At 38.6% G+C, this 26,870-nt stretch overlaps 2 protein-coding genes across 9 annotated transcripts in view; one reads left to right on the forward strand and one right to left on the reverse strand.

The window, feature by feature from the left end:
* ankrd49 (ankyrin repeat domain 49) overlaps positions 1-11,702 on the reverse strand; it is a 28,964-nt gene extending 17,262 nt beyond the window's left edge. The window contains exons 1-2 of one of the 6 annotated variants that reach the window (XM_058799768.1): positions 11,017-11,702; positions 9,458-9,676 (exon numbers count right to left, since the gene is read on the reverse strand). In XM_058799768.1, the coding sequence (XP_058655751.1) occupies positions 9,458-9,664 (207 nt within the window). In that variant the 5' untranslated portion in view covers positions 9,665-9,676; positions 11,017-11,702. The other 5 variants (XM_058799765.1, XM_058799766.1, XM_058799764.1 and 2 more) reach the window with 5 other exon arrangements.
* Positions 10,360-26,870, forward strand: part of mre11a (MRE11 homolog A, double strand break repair nuclease) — a 191,668-nt gene continuing 175,157 nt past the window's right edge. The window contains exons 1-2 of one of the 3 annotated variants that reach the window (XM_058799759.1): positions 10,360-10,451; positions 10,708-10,760. In XM_058799759.1, the coding sequence (XP_058655742.1) occupies positions 10,738-10,760 (23 nt within the window). In that variant the 5' untranslated portion in view covers positions 10,360-10,451; positions 10,708-10,737. Of the gene's footprint in view, positions 10,761-23,927; positions 24,068-26,870 lie in introns of those variants that run through there. The other 2 variants (XM_058799760.1, XM_058799761.1) reach the window with 2 other exon arrangements.

Genomic DNA, 26,870 nt, shown 5'->3' on the forward strand with positions numbered 1-26,870 from the left:
CCACCTCTGGAGGTTCTACAGCGGTAACAGTCTCCTCGACCGCAACTCGACAGACCGAGAGAACATTGCAGGGCGCCACCACCATACCAGAGGCTGAGGCGAGCCCGGCCGCTTCGGAAGGTTCTGCAGCGTGTGCCGCCACCTCGGGCAGTTCTGCGGTGGTGTACGCAGCCCAAACGTAACATAAAGCGATTCCCATCAGGGGAAGTGCCTCGAACAGGGGAATATGCATAAGAACAGGAGGGTTAGTGTGAGTTGGTTTGGGGATACCAGCCGTGCGTGCAGACACCAGCGGTACATCCCTCAAACTAGACATCAAATTGGGATAGTAGAAGACTGACCTTGATGATCTGGGTGTGTCAGCCCAGACGTGACGTGACTCTGGAAGGTCAGCCGTGACGGGCTGCTGTGACTCTGGACGAGCAGCCGTGACGTGCTGCTGTGACTCTGGACGAGCAGCCATGACGTGCTGCTGTGACTCTGGACGAGCAGCCGTGACGTGAACAGCTGAGACGTGCTGCTGTGACTCTGGGCGAGCAGCTGTGGCGTGCTGCTGTGACTCTGGGCGAGCAGCTGTGGCGTGCTGCTGTGACTCTGGGCGAGCAGCCGTGGCGTGAACAGCTGTGACGTGCTGCTGTGACTCTGGAGCGAGCAGCCGTGGCGTGCTGCTGTGACTCTGGAGCGAGCAGCCGTGGCGTGCCGCTGTGACTCTGGGCGAGCAGCCGTGGCGTGCTGCTGTGACTCTGGGCGAGCAGCCGTGGACGTGCTGCTGTGACTCTGGACGAGCAGCCGTGACGGGCTGCTGTGACTCTGGACGAGCAGCCGTGACGTGCTGCTGTGACTCTGGACGAGCAGCCGTGACGTGCTGCTGTGACTGTGGACGAGCAGCCATGACGTGCTGCTGTGACTGTGGACGAGCAGCTGTGACGTGCTGCTGTGACTCTTGAAGATTAGGTTTGACCTGACCAGGTGTTGTTATGGCCGCCATTTTGTGAGCGTGCTCTGGTGCGTCCGCCATTACCGTAGTAGACGCGGTGTTGCGTTCCTCTTCCGCGACACCCACAGTAAACAGAGAGTTAGCACACAGTAAAGCATAATCCATAAAGTCTTTTAAAGTCAGCTGTTTGGCGGGACATTTTGAAACGCTGAACGTGGCTAATGTCTGATGTTAAATTGTCATTACATATTGGATCGCTAGTTATAAAAATTGCACTTATCCAGATGAATGGACAGTTACCCCTATGTAGTAATATGATGCAGCTAAGTCAAAGTAAATAATATCAATTTCTCTAAATGTTTATATAAATTTAGTTAAAACCACATGGCAGACCAAGACATCACTGTTAGTCTTTACTTCTCAGCTTCCAGACCATTGTCTCAGTGGAAAATATACTGTAATGTGTGAATGTAATACAAAATATTTGAATATTTTTTATATTTATATTTATTTTTTTATTTTTTTAAAATTGTGGTTTCAGGTCGGGTGGAAAGACTGGAGATCTACAGCAGATGAGCATGGCAGTCCAGGTGTGAAACAGTGAACTTCTAACTTATTTATTTTATTTTATTTTTTACCTGAAATCAGCATGGACAAGTGTTCTCATGCCATATGATAATGCAACATATTCTTTATTTTCTTTTCATGCAGCCGTTTTTTTGTGCAAGCGGTTCTTGTTTGTGTATAATTTTCAGTTCCTTTGTGGTAAGGGGTGAATAAACAAACCAAGGACCATTTAAAACCAAAATCAGTGTAAAACAGCTGCATGAAAATATGTCTGTGAATTGTATTGTATGAGGAGAAGCACTTTTAAAGAAATCTACATTATGTGTGAAATCTCTGGCACTATGCCAACAGTCATTGTCATTTTAAACGGAAGCAAGAGTTTTTAGTTAAACCAAGGTGCTTGGACAAGTTCTGGTTTCTAGAAATCATGAAAACATGTAAGGGTGTCTGAGGAACTGCACTCCAGTGGTTCGAGTCTTCCTTCACAGGTAGGTCCTTCAGGGTGTTGTGGAGGGGTGAGGTGTCCAATTCGTAACATCTAGCTTCTGGGGTACCTCAGGGCTCAGTGTTTGGAACACTTCTTCTCTCCGTGTACATATCATGGCTATGGGTCTGTCATTCAGTAATATGGGTTTTCATATCACTGCTATCTGGTGTTGTCAAAAGTCGGTACTGAAATTTTAAAAATGTGACGATGCCAGCATTTCCCCTGGCATCCCACTGACTTGATACCAAAGTCTGTACTTTTGACAACAGTATTGCTATCCTAATGACACGCATCTTTACGTTTCATTCCAGCTGGATGTTCCGACGGTTGCTGCTCGCATCTCAGCCTGCTGGATGGAAATTTCTTGCTGGATGATGAATGACCTTCAACTCAACCATGTCAAACTGCTCATGTTTTCAGCCAACCCAACACGTATAAACTTCACCAACCACATTGCACTGCCTGATCCTGTGGATATACCTTGTACAACATTAGGAAGATCAGGCCCTTCCTTTTGGAGCATGCTACACAACTCCTTGTCCAAGCTTTTTGTTCTATCCAGACTGGACTGTTGTAATGCTCTCTTGGCAGGCCTTCCAGCATGCACTGTCAGACCTCTGCAGCTGATCCAGAATGCTGCAGAAAGAGTGATCTTTAACTAGCCGAATAGAGCACACGTCACACCTCTCTTAATGAGTTTGCACTGGCTGCCAATTGCCGCTCACATCAAATTGAAGGCACTGATGTTTGTCTGCAGAACAACCACTGGCTCTGCACCCCTATACATAAACTCACTACTTCAGACCTGTGTCCTCCAGAAGTTTGCGTTCTGCAAGTGAATCACGCCTTGTGGTGCCATCCCATAGACACACAAAATCACTTTCATGGACCTTTACTTTGACTGTTGCCTGCTGTTGAGATAAACTGCCTAACTCCACCCATTTTCAAGAAATGGCTAAAAATGCATTTTTTCATGAACACTTGACCCATTAATACTAACTCTTTCGGTTTATAAAAAAAAAAAAATGCATTGTAAATGTATAAAGGTATACAGCAATTTCCTCTTAATGTAGGTATTTTTGAATGTTCTAAATGATGTATTAAGTATGTATTTCCTATCATTTTATTCTTCATGTAACTTGACGTAAATGTGCAGGTTCCTTTAAAATTATGCATAAGTACAAAATAGATTACTCTTACAGAAATTGGCTGTAAATGTAGCTATTTTTATGTATTTCTAAGTACTATGCTTGTTTTTCTGTCCAACACACATTTTAAACTATAATACTTATGGAAAATGAACGATTAAAATGTATATCTACAGACATTTGTTTTTGTATTACGTATTTACTACATTTTTATACAATATTTCTTAGTTATTGTAGCTAATATCTGTATTTTAACAGAAAATGATTGTAGGTAGACAGCCATTTCATAAAATAACTACTAAATAGCTTTTAATTAACAGATTGGTTGAAGTTGTGAGATTGCTTATGTAAAAGGAAGGATTAATCCTGTAAATATACAAACTTTTTTGTGCATATTGCAATTTTTAAAGTTATTTCTTAGTTATGGTACATGGAAAAACCTTAATTTAAAAGTAAATTACTGTAGATGGACAGAGCAGTTTTATAAAATAACTAATTAAACCCCAAATTTACAGATATTAACCTGAAAGTTGGTTGTTTTTCTTTGTAATTTGACATAACTTGTCAGTTTTTCCATAGTTTAAAAACATATTATCAACAGTAATATACTGTAATTTAATTAATTTTGACCGTAAAGTCTATTCTGTATTTTTACAGTTTTTGCATGTATTTTTGTGAAATGGATATTTTCTGTAATTTAACGGAATCCGTCTGGAAACTCTGCTGCCAGACTTTTTGCCGTTTTTTTACAGGATTTTTTTTTACAGTGAGTGTGAAGGCGTCTTCTGTTCATTTAACCTGATGATGTTTGTGGTCGTGGTTTCATTCACTGACATTTATCAAATACTATAAAACTAATGCATTCTGCTCACCTTAAAACAATTAATTCAATCAAAAACCCAAAAGACAGAAAGACAAAACCTCGATGATAGCTGAGACGGACGGAGAGGGAGGACAAAATTATTATTCTTTGCCACAATAACATACCTGGTCTGAGAAACTTGATACCTTACTGTAGGTTTTCTCAATATTCTTTATTCTAGTTATTAGTTTCCTCTTATTCATAAACCTACAAGAGTTAAAGAAAATTCAACAACTTAAAAATTATCTAAGTGAAGAAATTAAATCTGGTGTTTTACATTCAGATTTGTCTGATCGTTTTACAATATTGCGTTATTCTGTAATTAGGGTTAACAGGGTTAAACTCTCAAAAGAAATACAGCAAAATAAGTGTTTTTTTATTGATCGATCTGGGGATGTCACGGTACCAAAATTTCAGTATTCGGTACCGATACCAGTGAAAATCCATGGTTCTCGGTACCAATTTCGGTACCAAAGCAAAACACAAAAACATGCTAATTAAAAACACACATTTTTTTTTTAATTAATAAAGTCAAACAAAAATAAAATGTATAAAAATCAATGCCATTCTTTATACCTATTTAAAATTGTGTTTCAAGTTTTTCCGCAAGTAATAAAAGTATGAAAAACAGTAAACAAATTTCACTCAAATTTAATTTGTCTTTTAATTAATTAAATTTAAACATTTTATTTTTTGGTAAATAAAGGGGATTTACTATTAAAATTAAAACATGGAAGAAATATTGAGTGATTATTTCTTAAAAAATAAAGTTTTATTCATTTCAACAGTAGTAGTAGTAGCCTATCACATACATTCTACTAAATAATAGTAGCCTAATGGTACAATGTCTTTAGATAAACCGAACTTTTATTTTGACGGGTTGCCGTGAATACATTTAAATTGACGCTGGTTTTACTCAATGAAACGGTAAAATGCTCGTGAAGTGACTCTCAGAGCAGTTCTGTAGATGTTGTTTATGTATTTATGTCCTCACTGAGACGGCAGATGCTGAAATCACCGCGAGCGTCACGCGCGCTTCAGTGTATAGTAAACAAAACCGCGCGTCTCTGCCATTCATTCATTCACACAGAGACTCGCAGAACATACAGCATTCACATTTGAATCGACTTTTGCGGCTTAATATTTGCAGATACTGGTCCATATCGCGATTTGATCTAAGTGAAATGACCTACTTTTGATTAATTCATCTAAACTTTGACAAATTCCGTGACATTCTGTGCTAAACTATAAATTCCGTTTTTATAACTGGATTCTGAGATTCCGTCCGCGCTTTCTGCATACCGGGTTGACCGGGTACTCGGTACCACCGGTACTTAAAACAACTTGGTTTCGTGACGTTTTCATTTCTTTAGTACCGACTTGGTACCGAAGTACCGGGTCTTTTGACAACACTAGATCGATCAAATATGACAGTCCCTCTACACGGCGGTGCTTAAGACTAAACGGTAACACTTTATAATAATTGCACACTATGAATCATTAGTTAAGCATTAGTAAATAGTCAGTTCATCCTTTATAAAGCATTGTTCCAACATTAATAGTCATTAGTAAGCCGTTTATAAATACAGCTATACATATTTTGTTCTTGAGCATATCTATGATGTTTAATAATTGTATTTTCATACTTTATTAATGATCAATTAATCATTTCTAAATTATTATGTTATTTACAAACCAGTTATTTAGGAGTTGCCAGTGGTTCATAAGATCATTTAGAAGGTGTGAGTAAATCATTAATAAACTATTTAAATGTACATTTATAAATCTTATTATTCAGACACATTATAATAGTTGCTCTGTGTATTAATACATGCTTTATTAACACATATTCCTGCAGTTATTCATGATTAAGTCAGGTAGTTATAAAACATTTACTAGTCGCCAGCCATCTATTTTTGTGAGCTCATCTAAAGTGAGGAATATTTATACCTTATAAAGCATTTACAAAGCAGATTTAAAGACTCATTTACCTTCCAAACAGAAAAGTTAAACAAACACAACACAGAGGGACACAGAACACAGAAATATTTTTTCAAGACGTAAAAAATGCAACTGTAAAACTGTACACTTGATAAAAAAATGAAAAATAAACCTCTGGAATTCCATAGAAAAAAAAAAAAATTAAAGTGTACAGTTTCATTTTTATGCATCTTGAAATAAATAGTTCTGTATCCCTCTGCGTTGTGTTTTTTTTTTTTTTTCTGTTAGGAAGATAATTGAACCTTTAAGTCTCCTTTGCAATAGATATGCTTATAAATCAAGAACATGGCATTTATAGCTGTATTTATAAACTGCTTACTAATGACTATTAATGTTGGGACAATGCTTTATAAAGGATGAACTGACTATTTACCAATGCTTACCTAATGATTCATAGCATGCAGTTATTATAAAGTGTTACCGACTAAACAAACATTATTTCTTTAAGGACATCTTTCTGGTCTGTCTATACGATGTATGTATGTGTGTGTGTGTGTGTGTGTGTTCACAAGACAAACCGAGCACGAAAAGCGGGTGTTTGTGTCTTTCTGTTATCTATACAACTATTACGCTTCAGACTTAGTGTCAGATGACTTTTTCAGAATTCGACTCTTTCCAAGAGATACATTTTGTCCCCTAACAGAGCGTTTTCGCCGTTTCCTAGAATCTTGATTGACTGTTTTAATCCACGACGGTCCTGCGGAATTTCACTTTCAGTTTCAATTTCCGGTTCATGGTTCAGATTCGCCGAAGCATTATTAGTCGAAAAATTGCAGAGCGCGTCAGGCTCAGACGAATTGGTTTCTTGAAGCTGATTCTGTTGATCCATGTAGATAACGTTTGACAAGATCTTACAGTAGCTCCGCCGTCCACACTTTCAAACCTGGTATTGCTCGCAACTCCGTAACTGAGTTTATCAAGCCTGGTAGTCATTGATTTTAGTGTTTGGACCCCACCCTCAACCTGTTGCGTGGTGTACAGGTTGGGGGGTTGTCGTCAGGAAGTGATAAACATTGGTCACACCTAAGATACGTTTTTTGTTTGTTGTTATCAATTTAATAATATTTAATAAGAAACAATCTTGCATGTCTGATATAAACTAGGATGATATAATGATATAACGTAAATGTCTCGAATGAAGACGCAATATTTTATTAAATCAACCAAATTCGTAGAAATATTGACTCATGTGAACAGAGGAGCTAATGAAACAAAGCGTAAGGCCTAACAATTACAATTAGGTTGGGTAAATAAGATACAGATGGTGAAACTGCGGTACACAAATTCAAACAGAGAGCGAACAAAGTCATGTAAACTTAAAAAAACGGTTCTGGTGTAACGCTATGAAACACTTTGTGGTTTAAGGCGTGAGGAGGCCTAGAACAGTAGCACCGATAAACATGTATGTAGATGAAAAATGTTAAATATAAAATAGAACGCAGCTCTGATGTGACTTATCTCAGTAATAAAAAGTTGCATTTGCTAACTAACTATTGGAATTTATGACATGTTAAAACATGTCGGTATAATGCAGATGAGGACAAAAACCGCATGCCGCATGTTTTCATAAAAAGAAGAACAAAATATTAAGACATCCGTTTTCTGGGTCAGACCTAAAAGACAGACGCCTAAAACGCCGGTATCAAAGCATTGGTGTGGACAGAATAAAAAAAGACATGAATCATTCCGCCTTTCACTTAAAATTACTTATCAACTGTTACCTAACTATTGTTTAGAGACATAAGCAAAAGAAATGCATATCTATGTACGCACTGTGAAATACGTTGCTTTAGTTAGAAAAGTCTGAAGCGTAATGGTTGTATAGGTAACAGAAAGACACAAACACCCGCTTTTCGTGCTCGGTTTGTCTTGTGAACACACACACACACACACATACATACATACATCGTATAGACAGACCAGAAAGATGTCCTAAAAGAAATATCGTTTGTTTAGTCTTAAGCACCGCCGTGTAGAGGGACTGTCAATATCAATAAAATAAAAAAAATCAATAAAAAACACTTATTTTGCTGTATTTCTTTTGAGAGTTTAACCCTGTTAACCCTAATTACAGAATAATGCAATATCGTAACACGATCAGACAAATCTGAATATAAAACACCAGATTTAATTTCTTCACTTAGAGAATTTGTAAGTTGTTGAATTTTCTTTAACTCTTGTAGGTTTATGAATAAGAGGAAACTAATAACTAGAATAAAGAATATTGAGAAAATCTACAGTAAGGTATCAAGTTTCTCGGACCAGGTATGTTATTGTGGCAAAGAATAATAATTTTGTCCTCCCTCTCTGTCCGTCTCAGCTATCATCGAGGTTTTGTCTGTCTGCCTGTCTTTTTAAATGGTCTCTCAGTCTAGTTCTGTAGTGAAATAAATAAACTTTTTGATGATATTCTAATTATATGACCAGCACCTGTATGTTATCGGTCCTTTTACACATATTTTGTGTACTATCGATTTTAAGAGTGTATGGTTTATCGTTCATGCAGATTATGTTTTAAAGTTGTTAAGCCAAATCAATGAGTTTATAAGACCGGTTTATTCTTTCTACACACTTACACTTCAGACATGTAGAACATATCAGCGTTTACATGTAGGCTACTCAATATTGGTTGGTCTGACTCGTATCCGACATGAAGGATCAGTGAATGAAACCACGACAACAAACATCATCAGGTTAAATGAACAAAATACGCCTTCACACAGTTAACTTTATTTGAATGTTTGACTGATATAAAACGACCCTGAGTTGTTAGAAAAGAAGTGTATACTGACATAACTGTGAGACGACTTAAGGAGACGATGAATCGGTTCTTTGAACTGGTTCGTTCAACCGAACTGTGGGAAAGAATCGATTCGCGTCACTAACAGAGTATACTTTGCAAAAAGTGTGGAAATGTGAGTCTTTTTAGTCGACGATTTAGAGCGCTGTCACGCAACGTTTGAATGAGGTATTAGTTACACGTGTTCAATTTAACATCTTTGTACAAACAATAACAAAAAGAATTGTTAAAACATATTTAGACTAAACAAATATATAAGAAGAATACGATACACTTATGGTGAAACGGACTTCACGTGTATGTGTTGATATGGAGCACCCGTTGTTGCATTATTTCGTGAAATAGCATTAGTTCTCGTAATAATATGTTGAACATCTGATAAGTCGGTTGATCACACATCCAGAGTTTTATCTTAGCGTGGTGCTATAATACATTTTCTGCAATGGTTGTACTTGTTGTTAGAATGCTTCAAATCGGGTCTACTAATCGGGTAATACTAATTCAAGTTCTCTCAATTTATATTTTACAGTTTGTCAACTGATATAAGATTTTGTATGCTTTGCACCCTTGTGCAACCTTCAAAGCCTGAAACCACAGAGCCCCCCATTTAAATTCCAATTTAACCCCTGGATATATATGAAATATGTTTGCTTACTCTGTTCCTCTCAGCGGCCCATAATATCAGTTCAGTTGGTGTGTCTTGTAATTGAAACTCCTGTTGCTGATACCATTCTTCAGTGTGACAGGTTTCATCATCATCTCTTTCCTCCTCATCCACCCAGCCGCTCTTTGTCCCTACTGGGATCATGTGGCCATGAGACTCCAGTAAGTCAAGCTGGTTAAAGTCTTCTGGAAAATCCATCACTGAGTCCACCTTTAGAGCAAGAGAGAGCGAGAGACTGTGTGTGTGTTTTGGGGTGAGAGAGAGAGAGACAGACGAGGTAACATCATTTGGACCAGTTTTACAGCATAGCAAAAAGAGAAGTGAATAGTCTGATAGCATTTTCTTTCAGTTTTTACATATACTGTAGTGCATGCGTTTAACACTGTTACCCAGGTTTTATGACAAAATCACAAAACATTTTTTCTTAACTTATGGCAAATCTAAGTTAATAAAAAAAAAATACATAAATAAATAAAAATCTTTTGGTGCTTATAAATATTGTTTAAGTAATGTAGATGATTATTTAATATTTATTACCAGAAAAAAATCAAATGTATTGCCAGAAAATATTATTCATTCTATCATTGAGCGCAATCTAATTCCATAACTGTATCATGGTGCCTTTTTCAATAGGCAGACATTTCACTTTATATCGATATATAACCATCGTTTAAACTATTAAAACATGTATTTCATGTTTTCGCATCGCATAACGTGTTTCACACAAAACAAAACTCACCGATAGCCAGCCTTATTCACATTGAGCACAACATACTCACAGATCTAGTACGGAAACTGTCTTGACGCTGGGAAATGTAGTTTTTTTGTATCGCCCATTCTTCTATACCTAATGAATCTATAAACTACATTTCCCAGGATTAAAAAAAACTTCCCGCGAACATTAGCTTGGCTACTTCCGTAGTGGGAGGGACACAATTGCTTATATGTAAACGTGCTTTAGTGAGCGCTTTGATTCTTTTCATAGGTAAAGTGATATTTATTTTGTTTTGAATTGGCTATCAGAGCAAGCGAAATATTTCAAGTTAAGTCTGAAACACTTTGCAGCCGCTTTATTTAGTACAGTTTTAGAATCAAATCTACTCTCCTCACGCATGTTTATGAGCAAATTATGGCATGTACAACATATATCTAAAGTCTGTAGCTTTCTCTGCGTGAAAGTATAGTAACGTTATCTCTAGATCGGGATCAACAGATTTGAATCTCTCTTTTTTTCTGATCAGCGTCATCATCATTTTCAGTGTCTACACAGCATGACATCAGCTGGAAACACCATGTGAGTATAATTTAACTTTTGCTACAGTTGAGGTCAAACGTTTACATACACCTTGCAGAATCTGCAAAATGTTAATTATTTTACCAAAATAAGAGGGATCATACAAAATGCATGTTATTTTTTATTTAGTACCGACCTGAATAAGATATTTCACATAAAAGACGCTTACTTATATTACACAAGAGAAAATAATAGTTGAATTTATAAAAATGACCCTGTTCAAATTTTACATTGATTCTTAATACTGTGTTGTTACCTGAATGACCCACAGCAATGTTTTGTTGTTGTTGTTGTTTAGTGATAGCTGTTCATGAGTCCCTTGTTTGTCCTGAAGCGTTAAACTGCCCACTGTTCTTCAGAAAAATCCTTCAGGTCCCACAAATTATTTGGTTTTTCACCCTTTTTGTGTATTTGAACCTTTTCCAAAAATGACTCTATGATTTTGATATCCATCTTTTCACACTGAGGACAACTGAAGAACTCATATGCAACTATTACAGAAGGTTCATACGCTCACTGTTCCTCCAGAAGGAAAAATTATACATTAAAGTGTTAGTTCACCCAAAAATGAAAATTCCATGTTTTACTCGCCCTCAAAGCATCCTAGGTGTATATAATTCTCTTCTTTCAGATGAATCCAATCGGAGTAATATTCAAAATTGTCCTGGCACGGAGTAATATTAAAAATTGTCCTGGCTCTTCTAAGCTCTATCATCGCAGTCAGCCGGTGTTTCTTTTACACAGTCCAAAACACGTCAAATAAAGTGCGTGAATCCTTAAAAAAATGTGCCTCACAGGTCTCCGGGGGATGAATAAAGGCCTCCTGTAGCGAATCTGTGTTTTTGTAAAAAAAAAATAAAAATAAAATTCCATATTTAAAACGATATAAACAGTTTTGTGTAACTTCCCCTATCTGTCGTACATGCGTTCACGAGAGACTGCCTTTCTGGCGGATGATGTATGACGTGTTTTGTTCTCTCTCCAAGCTTGTGACTAATCACACAACGCCGATGTAAGTAGCTTCTGAAGGGCAGTACTAAATGAAAAAAATATGTTTTGGCAAAATAAGAAAAATGTAAAAATCTTCATTCTGTTAAAAAGTTTACACCCCTGGCTCTTAAATGGTTTATTAATAAATGCGCGATTAGTCGACTAATGCTTAAAATGAACGTCTACTAGTCGACCAGAAAAATCCTTAGTCGAGGGCAGCACTAGTGCTGTCAAACGATTAATCGTGATTAATCTCATCCAAAATAATTGTTTAAATTTTTTTTTATGTGTGCGTACTGTGTATATTTATTATGTATATATAAATACACACACACACATGCATGTATATATTTTAAAAATATTTACTTGCATATGTATATTCATATAATTTATAAATATATTTAATATATAAACAACATATTTTTCTTAAATATATACATGCATGTGTGTGTATTTATATAATAAATGCACACAGTACACACACACACACATATATATATATATATATATATATATATATATATATATATATATATATATATATATATGTATGTTCTAACATACACCGTCTAGTGCTACTTGGACACGTCAACAGGTGTTTCGGGTCTTTAATCAACAGACACCCTCGCCCGGGCGACCCTGCAAGGGGTGATCAGTCCCCGGCCTGTGTCCAAGTGGCATGCTACTCCACGGATCCCCCCTCCGGATCCACAGCCATCGTGAGGCTTTTTCGGCAGCCTGAGAGATGTTCTTTATGGCTCGTCTGCACAGTTGACCTTGAACTCCAAGGAGTTTGAGTGTTCAGAGCAACGACTGTCCAGCAAAGCCCCGGCAACCGACCTCCACTGGCTCACTGCGTGCTTTCCAGCCGCCGCTCCTGCACTCCTCCACCAACTCCGCATACTTGGCTCTCTTGCGCTCATTTGCCTCCTCCAATCTGTCTTCCCAGGGGACAGTAAGCTCCACTATGACCACCTGCCTGGTCGACTCCTATGTTATCACCATGTCTGTGCGGAATGAAGTGGCCGTGATGTGATTCGGGAACTTGAGCTGCCTTCCCAGGTCTCCTCTGGCGAGGAGCCCACCTGGGGAGCGTGGCTGCTGTTGTGCCTTCTCCCCAGCTCTGACAAAGGAGATGGTATGCTTGGAGGGATGCTGACTCTTACTGCTCTGAATCGCTGCGGTGATTGTATCTGCCAAAGCCCTGAGGACCTGATCATGGCGTCAGCGGTTCCGCCCATCCCCCAAATCCTTTGGACAGCAGCTGAGGATATGCTCCAGTGTGCCGCTCCTTTGGCACAGTTGGCATGCTGGTGAGTCTACCCAGCCCCAGCTATGTAGGTTGGATGGACTGGGTAGAAGGTCATACACCGAACTGATGAGGAACTTGATGCGCAGTGGTTCAGAGCTCCACAACTCTGCCCAGGTGATCTTGCGCTGCTCGACGTTCTCCCACCTAGTCCAGGCACCTTGCTGTCGCATACCGACCGTCTTGGTCATGCGATCTTCCTCCACCTCTGCCTGCACCTCATTCTGCACCAACTGATGCTTCTCCCTCCCTTTTCCTTTGTCATAGTGTGGCTTAGAAAAACTGCCCAGGCCTGCATGTCCCACCGCTACGTTGCCAACCAAGACACCATGCCTCAGCTGTACCTCCGCTCTGTCCACCGCTTTTTGTGCTTGCCACTTCCTTCCCGTCTTAACGCAGATTCCAGCTGAGGAGACTTTGGCGTCTGAGGAATCTCGGTACATCAAGACCTCCCAGGCACGCGTGACATTGAACTCCTCGGACAAGCTGCTGATGGGAAGCTGCAGCTTGGTGGACTGACCATAGAGGGCGATGTTACTTAGGGACCATGGGTGCCCTAACCACCTCCTGAGGAACTGGCTGATGGTTCTCTCCAGTGCTTCTGGCTATATAAGCGTCCGCTTCGCCGCTGCATCTCAGATTTCTTCTCTTCAGCGACGAAGCTTCTTCCTCACTGACTCTTCGCTTACGCCGAGATTTGCCGTTGAAACGCCTCAATAGCTGGATTGGACCTTTGCAGTGCTCCGCTCACAGATCCGGTCTATCCCCTGTCGCCATGCGGCGACTATCTAAAAGAGCCTCACAAAAAGAGCAAATTTTTACGGCGTTGTTTCAAATGCCGCGCCGTCATTGTAAGACGTGCAGGACTCCCCTGCACGCTGATGACGGTCACGCTGAGTGCGTGTCATGCTTGGGGAAATCCCACGCTGACACTGCGCTCAGTGGGACTGACTGCTCTCATTGTGAGTTTCAGTCTCGCCTCTCTGCGCTCGTGGATAGCTTTCTTTTCAGAAAGCGACTCCGCCCCTCGCGCCCTCCCATCTACTTAACTCCCAGGGACCTGCGAGGAAAAGACAGCGGGGCAGAGGATTCGAGTGGCCGGAGACGAGCGAGCTCACGTCGGCTCAGTGCCCGCGTGCCTCGCCGTCACCGTAGAGAGAGGATTCGCCGGTGCTCTTCACTCAACCTGATCAACGTCCCTCCGCGACTGCGAGCAACATCATCTCGTTCGGTGGGAGTGACGACGAGATGAATGACAGCCTTTCTCTGGCGGCTTCAGACGCGGAAGAGTTATCGGGCTCGGTGACTGACCCCGCCCTCTTGCTGCCGTCCTCTTCACGCAGCGCCAGACCCAGAACGGATGAAGAGCTCGTCCGTGTGATGACTAAGGCTGTCAGTGAGCTCGGGCTCGAGTGGTCTCCGCCTGAGGAGCCATCTCGCAGCAGGCTGGACGAGTGGTTTCTCCCGGGGCGCCAGCAAGCCCCCCACCAACGCTTGTCCTCCTTCTTCCCCAAAGTCCACGACGAGCTCACCAAATCGTGCAGCGTCCCCTACTCGTCTCGCATCCGTCTTTCTGCTTCCTCTGCTCTCACCTACGTTGACGGCGCTGAAGAGAAGGGATACGAGCACCTGCCCCCTCTGGATGAGTCCGTGGCCGCGCATCTGCCAGCCCATGGCTATCGGATGGAAAGCAAGGGCGAGCCATCCGTCCAAGCCGTGCAGAGCCATGTCTGCACTCGCTGGACATACCTACTCGGCGGCTGGACAAGCGGCTTCGGCGCTACACTCTATGGCTGTGCTCCAGGGCCCGTATTCCTAAAGATTCTAAGAATCCTTTTAGAGAGCTCCTAATTTAGCTTACATATTTCTAACTAGGAGTCTTAGCTTAAAAGTGATTCAGGACCAATCTGAGAGCAACTCTGAGCGAGGAAAAGACAAAAACTTTTATCTTAGTGAGGAGGCGGGGCTGACCCCGTTGCTAGCAATGACACAGTCTTTTGAAGACTGTGATTGGTGGGTTGTCCAAGAAGGAAATAAAAGAGCGCTTTTTAGAGTAGGGTTTATTATAAGCCTTCACTTTGAAATTACAGGCGTAATTTTTCCTGTTTTACTGTACACTCTCTCACTCACTCACTCACTCACTCACTCTCTCTCACACACACACACACGTATATATATTCACACACATATATATGTATATATTTCTTTATTTACCATGCTGTCATACTTAACGTATTTTATAGGAAATGAACAGCGACATAAGTGCTGTAACAGACCCAAATCATCACTGCTGCATAGTTGCATTTTTTCAGTTGCCAAATATGTTAATGTAGTGATTACGTCTATTTCTGGCGCTATGGCATTTCAGCGCGGTGTCGGAGATGTTAGCATGTCTTTAATAAGATCGGTCACAAACATGATCCCTGCACGATCTAATGTGTAGCGTCTTATTAACTCACTGCAACACATTTCTTCTCCTTCATGTTTCGTCCATTTTCTCCACTGCTAAAGAAACTCTTAAGCCTCTTAAAAGTCCTCGATTTGTAATGCAATTCTATTTAACCCAGTCAATATAGTATAAGCTCGAGGGGGAAAATGTGATTTCTACCGAGAGGAACGCTAGAGCCCTGCATTTCAGCCTGGCCCCGACTTTTTTACGCCTCAAGGGCCGGGTCTCGGGACAATTTTCTTGTCATAGTTCAGACGCGGGCCGGGCCGGTTTTAGGCTTCTCCTTATTATTAGATTTTAGACATCCATCAATTTTGCAGTGCTGGTGGAATCAACACGAGACCGAGCCGCGACTGTGAAGAGCTGCTTGACGGTGTTTAGTGTCCCGCGGCAGCAGAGAGCCGTCAGCACAGCTGAAGAGTTCTGCCTTCAAATGCATGCAACAGGCTGAAGCTTGCTGCAAAGCCCCAGCAAAAGTAATTACCATGAATGTGTCCGGGGGAATAGTAAGGAGATATTTGAATTATTTACTAATAAACTAGTGTTTTCTGTGTCAGTGTCGCAAAGATGAAGATGATGATCCTGACTCGACATCTCCTCATTAGACGTGCCTTTAGAGAGAAGTGCATCTTCACAGATTATAATGAAAGCGTTTTTGTTATCAATTTGATTTATTTTGTTAAGTAGTAATTTAAAGCTTTCTATAGATATATTTATTATGTCTGTGAGGCATGTATTCACTGACTTTCGGTTCATTTTTGTGAAGCGCTCCTGTTCAAGACGAGATGGCGTATCATTGTTTTCTTTATTCTATAAAATTAATTTCTATATTTTATAAAATGTTTTGTTGATATTGTGAGTGCACACAAATAAAAGTAGAACCTTTACAGTTACGAATGATGTATTACGCTTACTTTTATGAGCAATAATTAATTACAGTGTAGATTGTTTCCATTTTTTTTTTAAATGCAATTGATTGCACTGTGCCTCCATAGCATCCACTCTCCGCACAAACTACTGATGCAGCGCACATTTATCTAGGTTTAACGTTTAAACATTGTTATATGCTTGAACTGTTTTAGTATATCTATAGATTTTATTTTAGGCAATTCATGATGATTTGAGAAAGTTAAATTGATCAAACATGGCTATGATCAGTCTGCTGGTCTGCCGTTGACCGCTTGGTCGTTACTTTAAGAAAGAAAACTTATTTAACGAACAAAAAAATGTGACCCTTTTTGATAAGTTTTCTTTAAACACAAGTTTAAACAAGTAACATCTTGCTATTCAGTAGATAGGAGATAGTTCTGATAAACGATGGACTATGACATCGTGGGGGTTAGGGGGTGTGCCCGAAGCCTGAATCTGTATTTAGAAAGGCACGGAAAACGAATAACTATTGCTAACGGTTGCCTGTTACAGTTACATTACAGTACATAAAATTTCACTTACCATATAAACAGAGTAAGGAGAGATGACTCAGGACAATGAGGAATGATTTGCAGATCATGAGCAAAACTGACAAACATCTAATCTTGTAAAATGTGTGGTAAATACTGCCGCTCCATAGGATAAACGCGGACATGCGATCGCCAATCTCGAAAGTGAAACTAAAAAGCAATAGTGCATTCAAAAGCAGTTGCAATGCATAATAGCGGCTCCATGATTCCCGCAATTTTATATACAGTATGATGATCACCCAATGATAAAACTGCGAGGGAAAGAAATATACATTTTCCTCCCATCTTGTATTTATTCTCGCAGCTAGTCAATGTCATGGACGTAAGGGCGGAGCAAGTTTAAATATCTTTCTAGTCTATATTTCCATCTTGTAATCCCGCTGTTTTGGGTATTTAAAATATATATATATATATATATATATATATATATTTGTAATAGATCACGAAACCCTACCTAAACTCTAATATGGCAAACGCGCGGGGGGAGGGCTGAGTCCATTCGGCACTACGGGAGCCCAGAGGGGAGCGTCGGTGGATGTTAAAGAGAGAACCGATTTCATTCAAACAAATCGATGTAAACTACACTTTCGAGTTAATCGATAAAATCGATTTATCGCCCAGCCCTACTATAATGTTAAATTCATTACAATTTCGAACCCTTCATCATTCACCAAAGTTCCAGATGTCAAAGTTTCTATCTCAAATCTCAATTTAGACAATTCAAAATAAAATTATGCTAGAAGAATTTCTTAAAATTATTATTTATTTATTTATTTATTTATTTTTACCTTAATTCCCTTAACCTTTATCCAAACCGTCTCTTGAATCAGCAAAAGCAGTCTTCATCTTTAGTCGCCACCATTTCTTGTAATTATCCTATGCCATGCCTAAGGACCTGCATGAGTAAAAACTATAATATAGACATATTAGTTCAATATCATCTCAGCCTCATAGATTCAGGGATTCAGGGAAATTTTGTCTCAAAATAATGGCTGTCATCACATGGTCTCAGATGGTTCTTGAAAGCCCATTGCCATTAACTCTTTATAAATAAGCTCTTTTTCCTCAGGGTGTGATCCCCTGGCATAGTTGCATCAAGCTGTGGATGCTTGTCACAATGAAAAACAAGCCATCAAGGAATGCAGTTGCTGGTGATCAGGTCTGGAGGAGCTCACATTTTTTAGGAAGATTGTTGTACTTCCTACCCCCTGGCTTAGGTTGTCCCCCGCTTGGCCAAAAGAGGATCTTACCTGTCATTGAGAAATCACCTCATGCACACTGGTAACCGCTCTTTCCCGTTGCAACATCCTCGACAGTTTTCTTCCAGAATCCGGTATTTTCTGCAGCTTAGCAAAGGTGCACTCAAGAACCATGAGAGCCATTGAGACCACCTACTAGTGTTAAAACATTGAGTTAGGTTAATCAGAGCAGTATTTAATCATTAAAATCAATTGGATATCTTCAAACCATCACGCTGAGATTACTCAGGGAATTTAAATATCACACCCATCCATTCAGATAAATTTCTGGTCATAGAACAAGCAGCAATACAACTGTTTAACTGTTCAAAGTCATTACTTCTATAGCTCAGCTGTATTATGATTTTAAAGACCTCATGTTTCTTCAACAATAGCTCTTATACTGTTATTCGTTATTTTTACAATCTCTTATTTCTTAAATGCATTGGGCAGTTGAAACTTTTAACTACCAATTGCCCTCTTAATGCATTAAATCTGAAATGTAGAATTTTTGAACATGTCCTTTAACATCTCAGTGTCTATGATTTGACTGAAACACTGTGCTGTACTATAAATAGCTTGTTATCACTTATGACACAGGCTCAGATACAGCATTTAGCTGACTTTGAATGAGAGAGAGAACTCTGAGAGATTCAGGACTGGTAGCAATGCATTTTTGTAAAATTTTAACAATTTCATCGTACTATCATTTTACACTAGCACAGCTTAAAACTTGTCAGAAATGACATCTTTATTTTTGTGTTTTTTTAATTAATTAATTTATTTTTTGAAATTCAAAGGTTTCTTAACGTTAGTTCTTTTGCACTCCTTGCCAGTACATTTACATCAACTTGTACTTAGCTATTCACTTAGTTCTGGCCATGGCTTTGGAATTTCAACAATGGTTTTAAATCTGTCAGCGGTTATCTGACCCAGATTTGTTACTTTGGGTCGTGCTAGCTGTGCTTTTGCTAGCTGTGCTGTAATTTTTGCAATCCTACAGTAAAATTACTCTTTTGCCCAAACATCAGTAAATATAGAAATTACGAATTTTCTCTCAGAACATGTCTCTGTTACTTTTACAGCTTAAACCAGAGTCATGGTGGGGGCCAGCATGAGATTAAAAAAAAAAAAAACTGCAGTCAAAACACATTCTTTTGTTCTAAAGAAAAACATAAGCTTCTAAGTTTTTCCAAATGCTACTACCAATTTTTGTGCCTGCAGTCTTTTCACCAACCCAAAATTCTGTTCAATATGCCTTGTCAGGGCTTGCAACGACTATAGGAACTAGAACAGATTTATGATATCATTCTTTGTCTTATAAACCTTCTATGCAGAAAGAATCAGATCAAATTATCAATCAGTTACTTCTGGGATTATTTTGAACAAATATCCACTTTACACATCTGAAAATAGGTACATACATTTAGAAATTTGTATCTTTCTGGTTCTTTCTTTGTAGCCAATCAGGTTTTTGTTTTAACTTTCCAATCAGAATCAATGCCCAGACTGACCATTCTTTCAATGAATTCAGAGAATATCTTTAAGGCCAGAGCTTCAGAGCCGAGCTGTTTACAGCATTTGCTCTCTTCTGTTTCATTATTTCTATCAGGACTAGGGGTGTGCCTGAAGCCGAATACCTTATTCGGAAAGGCACAGATAATGGCTTCAAAAACGAATAACGGATAATGAATAGTTCTGCCCGAATATTCGGCTGAGGCTGCAACACAGTCTAGATTCATAGGTGAGCCGGGGGATCAGCGTAATATTTTACACAAACCTCTAAAGTCACACAATAATGAGTGTGTGAGTGTGTGGAGTGAATGAATGTAAACTTTATGAATGAAAAGACTTTGCTGTTGCCACTCCATGCATCTCTCAGAAATCAGAGCTTGGCAAGTGTAATATTACCTAAAATAATACATCATACTACTATTTGTGTATATTTAAAATGCCATGATTTAAACATTATAGGCTACGATATGATACACGAATGAATAAGCACAGCGCGATCACCAATCCAACAGCTGTGTTGCCGTCTGCGCGTCGCCGTCTCTCAAAAACCAAACCAGCTCTGTGTCAAGAGTAGGCTAATAATCATCTTAAATACAGGTACATTTTCTTCTAGGCCTACGTTTGCTTCCTTATCTTTTACTCATTTGCGTGGCACACACATTTGTTAAGTGAAGTTAAAAAAAGACTCGTTTAAAGAGTTATACATAATGAAAATGTGCGCCTTGCCAGTTGTGTTCAATTGATCACTAAATGTTTGTCATGAAATCTTTCTACTTTTATGGTAAATTTATTTTTAGAAATTATTAATTTTATATTTTAGAACACGAATAGGGCAAATAGTCGAAACACAAATATTTTTCCATACTCTGTTCTTTTTTTTTCATAGGCTACTTTTCCAGACCTGCAAATTACTTTTGATGTTGTCATGTTGTTTTACACAAACCTCTAAAATTACAACGCAGTAACAAGTGTGTGAAGTAGCTAATTGAGTTAATGAATGAAATAAGCGCAAATAAGATAGCAGTGTTGCAGTTGCCTTTTTCCATGTATTTCCTGGAAATTTTCATTCAATTTCCATATTTCTAAACTGCTTAGGAACCCTTACTGTTTTAATGTAGGTATTTAAAAATGTGTTTATTGAATCACGAAAGGTCCCCAAGCTGGGACTCGAACTCGCGTTCCCGAAGCACAAAACACTGGGTATACAAGGGTATCGGCTCTGACTGTTAGAAGATATTTAAATAAATGTTATAATCATTAAAAAATAGATGTATATTATTTTAGTTAAAAATTAATCTTGCTGCCGCGTTCTGGATTAATTGTAAAGGTTTGATAAAAATGTCTGGAAGACCAGCCAAGAGAGCACTGCAGTAGTCCAGCCTGGACCGAACAAGAGCTTGAACAAGGAGTTGTGAAGCATTTTCCAAAAGAAAGGGCCTGATCATCTTGATGTTGAATAAAGCAAATCTGCAGGACTGGGCAGTTTTAGCAATGTGGTCTGAGAAAGTCAGCTGATCATAACTCCAAGATTTCTGGCTGTTATGAAGGAGTTATGGTTGATGTGCCTAACTGGATGGTGAAATTGTGAAGAACTGATGGGTTTGATGGAACCGCAAGCAGTTCTGTCTTGGCAAGGTTGAGTTGAAGGTGATGGTCCTTCATCCAGCAAGAAATGTCTGTTAGACAAGCTGAGATGCAAGCAGCTATCGTTGGATCATCAGGATGGAATGAGAGGTAGAGTTGACCAAAACAACATATAGAGGCAGTGAACGAGATCGGTCCAAATAATGACCTTCCTCCATAGTTTCTGTTACATCATCAAGTTGTTCTGAGCTATTGGATATGCTGAGGAACTGAGATAAGTCAAGATTATTATTTATAAAGCAGTCTTTTGTGGTAGAAGTGACGGTTCTACCATATTTGTAACAAGGAGTTGGCTTTACAGCTTTAGCTATATGGAATATACACGAAACTAGATAATGATCTGAGATATTATTTCTCTGCTACAAAATTTCATCGCCACTGACATCAATTCCATATGATAGTATTAAATCTAGAGTATGATTTTGACAATAAGTAGGTCCTGACACGTGTTGTTTAACACCAATAGAGTTTAGAATGTCTGTAAATGCGGATCCCAACGAGTCTTTTTCATTATCAACATGGATATTAAAATCACCAGCAATTAGGACTTTATCTGCAGCCAGCACTAACTCAGATAGAAAATCAGCAAATTCTTTAATAAAGTCTGTATGGTGCCCTGGTGGCCTGTATACAGTAGCCAGTACAAACATCACAGGAAATTTATCATTAACACTTGTTTCTTTGGATAACATTATATGAAGCACCATTACTTTGAATAAATTATATTTGAAACCCGACCTCTGAGAAATATTGAAAATATTGCTATAAATTGTAGCAACACCTCCCCCTTTACTTTTTGGACGCGGTTCATGTTTGTAACTGTAATCTGGGACTCGTTTAAAGTAATGTAATCATCTGGTTTTAGCCAGGTTTCTGTCAAACAAAGCACTAGTTTATGGTCAGTGATCATATCATTTACAAAAAGATATTTTGTAGAAAGGGCTCTAATATTCAGTAAGCCAAGCTTTATCATTTCTTAATCTGTATTATATCTGTTTTTTATTTGTTGAACATCAATTAAATTGTTACTCTTTCTTTGGTTTGGATGTTTTCTGTAGTTGTTGCCCGTAGTTGGAGAAACGGATGGAGATGCTGACAGTGTTGCCAACTTAGCGACTTTTCAGACCCCTTTAGCAAAAAAGCGCCTTGCGACCAATCTTTAGGGTTTGCCCAAACCTAATTTAGTTTCTGAGACTTGCTGGTACTGCCGCGTGAGCGCAAGGTCTCCCTTTCCCGCTGCGCACACACCTCTTTCTCTGTATCTGATCTGTTCCGCAAGCAGCACAGAGGAGCAGTGCTTTCAGTTAAAACAGATATTATGTTGCTTCTCTAATTTTACATGCAAGTATAGTTGAAATCACAGCACATCTATTGTCTTTATCTTATGTGTAGCCTATTTAATTTGATCAAACGACACCTGGATTATAAATCAGGATTTTTGTGCAGATTAACATCTTGGAAGGGAGAGCTGGTTATGTAGTCTTAATGGATCAAGTTTCAGTCACTATTTTATATTCATTCCATTGTCTGACAACAGAAACAGTAAAATATATCAATAAAAACCATTTTATTGAGAATTTAGCTGCATCAAAATACAGTATGTGGGTACAGAGAGGCAAACAAATGTAATAATAAATGTACAATTTGCATGTTCAGAAGAAGTGAGCTGCCCTGTCCTGTGAAAATGTAAACAGGTTTGTGTAAGTAAATTGCTCAGTGCAAAGAAAGAGAAGTAATGGGAACCTTTTTCTATGTTACCTTTTTCTTTTTCTGTGTCTAATAGACAAGGACAAATTCTTTGAAAAACATCTATGACCTTTTGTCTAGTCTACATGCTCTATGTTAAGGTTTCACTTAGTGCTGGGCGGTATGACCAAAAATTTATATCACGGTATTTTTCAAAATTATACCGGTTTCACATTTACATTTACATTTATGCATTTAGCAGACGCTTTTATCCAAAGCGACTTACATTGCATTCAAGTTACAGTTTTTACATTTTATCAGCTCTTGCTTTCCCTGGGAATCAAACCCATGATCTTGGCGTTGCTAGCGCCATGCTCTACTATTTGAGCTACAGGAAAGCGTATATGACGGTATTTTTTTTTTTCATGCATGACCGGGTGTTAACCACATTTTTTACTGACTGAGGGAGGAAAAACTGCAGTAGATTGACTTAGAAGGCCATATTTTACTGTCATGATGAGCGAATATTGTAGAAAAATTCCACACTAAATAGTGACTAAACACGACCTATTAATACATGTTAACCAGGAGTCACTCTCATTTATAATCGCGACATCGTCTGATAAAATCAACATTCATCTAACCTTACACTAAAGAGCGGCTATGTGGTGGTTTTGGCACTTTTTTGTCTCATGCAGTGCACTGTAAGTAACAAACTAAAAAATAAACCAAAAAAAAAAAAAGTGCATAATATTAGCAGACGAACTATGCTCATATTTATAATCCAAAACAGTCAGTTAGCGGCAAGTGCTTGGAAACGCTGTTTTGTACTCATTTATTGACGAATCTGCTGCGGTACGGCCAGCTGAATGCGGTGCTTCTCTGCCGCTCGCTGCACAGAACAGACGCAGAGAGACGCGACACTGCGCCGGGAGTCAGATCTCACGCTCGCGGGGCAGCACTGGCGACATCTTCCAACTGAACCATAGCTAAGGTTTATCCAAAAATGTCGCTAGGTTTGTCAGTTTGTATATTCTATGGAAAAAGCCGCTAAAAGGGTCTGAAAGTTGCTAAATATAGTGCTAAAGTCACGCTGTGTGTGTGTGTGTGTGAGAGACGCGGGAGCTGATGGCAGCGGGCGGTGGATATTGTGGATGAGTTCTTCTGTGTCATCATCACGTTCTACTAGTTCTACAGCATCAGAACTTTCACGCTTAGTAACACATACAGCTGTGTCCTCGCCACAATGCAATAGTGAAAAGAGACCCCTCTCAAACAGTGTCGCGTTCCGAACGTTATTTAAATAACACCGGTATTGCGGTATTTTAAAAATTCATATCATAAGAAAAATAAACACCGGTATTCGGTATGAACCGGTATACCGCCCAGCACTAGTTTCACTAATAATAAACATACAGTATATTGTATAAAGCTAAGTAAGTTTTGATATATTTATGGTAAGAAATTTACAAAATATCTTCATGGAACATTATCTTTACTTGATATCCTAATGATTTTTGGCATAAAAGATAAATTGACAATTTTGACCCATACAATGTATTTTTGGCTATTGCTAAAAGTATACCCCAGCGACTTGAGACTAGTTTTGTGGTCCAGGGTCATATATATATATATATATATATATATATATATATATATATTAGGGCTGGTAAGCGATTTAATTTTTAAATCTAATTAATTACATGATGTGGTGATTAATTAATCACAAATTAATCATGCACCAAATTTGGTTGAGAAATTACTCCCAAATGATAAATTTAAGTTATTGTTGTGTAAAGCATCAAACAGACATTACAGAAAGTAGCTTCAGTAAGAAATATTTTGTTTGATTCAACATTAGTTTTATTACATATACTCTTTTGGGCAATGAGGGTGGGTAAATGATGACAGAATTTTCATTTTTGGGTGGGTGAACTGTACCTTTAACCATTTTCATTATTATTGTTAATATGGAGATATGAAATTATTTTTTTAATGGAATGATACTCTAAATAATAAACTAAAACTGCCAGTAGGTGGTGGTAAATGTCTTAATGATGAAGTCATTGAGTCATTTATTCATTTGATTCGTTTGAGTAAATGGTTCTCTTTGTGTATGGTCCATTGAATCATTAGGCTTGTTCGACTTGAAGCGGATCATCACCATCAGATTGATTGGTGTACATGACATCAAACTACGGCGAGAGCAGACGACTCTGCATGCTTTTGAATTGACTTTTGATGTCATACACCGATCGGTCTGTCATCAAATTCGTTCAAAACATGTATTAAGAAATTAAATACAGCTGTGTGTTGCTCCGAGATGAACAGTTCTGCTTTGTTTTTATATTTTCTTTGGCAAAATTGAGCAAAACAGACAACGTTGCATCTAAAATAACACTATTAATTTATTTATTGAACTTTTGTATAAGATCAGTATCACATTTGCACTCGTGTGATATTGCACTTATTGCTCGTGTGATATTGCTTAACCGTATGTTGTAAATATGAGACAAAAACTCAAACAGGCGCATTGCCCCATATATTGAATTTTGGGACACACTAACTACGCTCTCTAGGCTCCATCACGCAGTGAGTTTGTTGCCCTGCATCATATTTGTCATCAACCAGCTGTATGAAATGTCAGACGACTCACGTAAGTCTGGGGCGGGGCAAGTGCATGAAATGCGTTAATAATTTTGACGTGTTATATTAGGGCTGTCAGTTTAACACGTTAACTTAATTAACTATGAAAAAATAATGCAATAAAACTTCATACTTCATATAGTTGACTGTTGATAAATATGATGCAGGGCTACAACATAAGTGCAGTTATGCCCTAAAATTCTAGATATTGGGGCAAAAATGCTCCTGTATGAGTTTTTGTCTCTCATTTACGTCTCATAAGTGATACCAGATGAGCAGTGAGAGCAATATCACACAAGTGCTGTTTATGTCCCAGTAGCATGAGTGCAAATGTGATTTTTATACAACAGTTCAGTAAATAAGAAGTTAAGATTGTGTGATATTTTAACCTGTTAACCTGCACCCCCCATTTTGGGACTCACAGCTGAAAATAACCTACCTAAATTAAAATGGTAACAGTTCCTGACAACAGTGTGCTACACACACAATTTTGGTGTCTTTGTAAAGAAGACACTTTGGGATTTACTATCCATCATCCAGAGTTGATAATACTCTAAAAAGATAAAACGTTATAGACACTGAAGTGCCTTAAAAAATTGTACCACACTGAATAAAAAAAAAAAAAAAAAAATATATATATATTAATTATTTCATATACAAATACATTAAATCAGTCCTGGAGCAATCCAGAAAAGTAATGGGTTGAAAGTCACATGTCTCGTGTTTATATTTCAAATTTGAATTAGATACCATGAAAAATTAGATTCCTGCAGCCATTTTTCTGAGACCATGTCTAGCTATGTCTAGCTAACTCAAGTACATACTCTGATTGCCAGACATACAGCATTCACACTGATTGCTGGTCATACAGTCAGTAATCACACGCTGATGATCAGTCATACAGATGATGGTAATCATACAGATACAGCCACATTCCACACAAACACATATATGAAAAATGTTGAATAGGAAAAAAAAAAGAAATTATTTGTGAAACAAGCCGATCACTACGCCCCCATCAGATGACAGGTGCGTCACATCGTGTGTCATGAGCCGTCACAAGAGAGTGCCAGAATTCAAATAAACAAGATTCCGCGTTTTTTTTTTTTTTTTTTTTTTTTATTGGATGGTCTCATTCTGTTTGTGACACTGTATGCTGCAAAACCATGTTGC

The sequence above is a fragment of the Onychostoma macrolepis genome, chromosome 15 (genome assembly GCF_012432095.1).
Source record: "Onychostoma macrolepis isolate SWU-2019 chromosome 15, ASM1243209v1, whole genome shotgun sequence".
In the NCBI taxonomy this organism is placed as follows: Eukaryota; Metazoa; Chordata; class Actinopteri; order Cypriniformes; family Cyprinidae; genus Onychostoma; species Onychostoma macrolepis.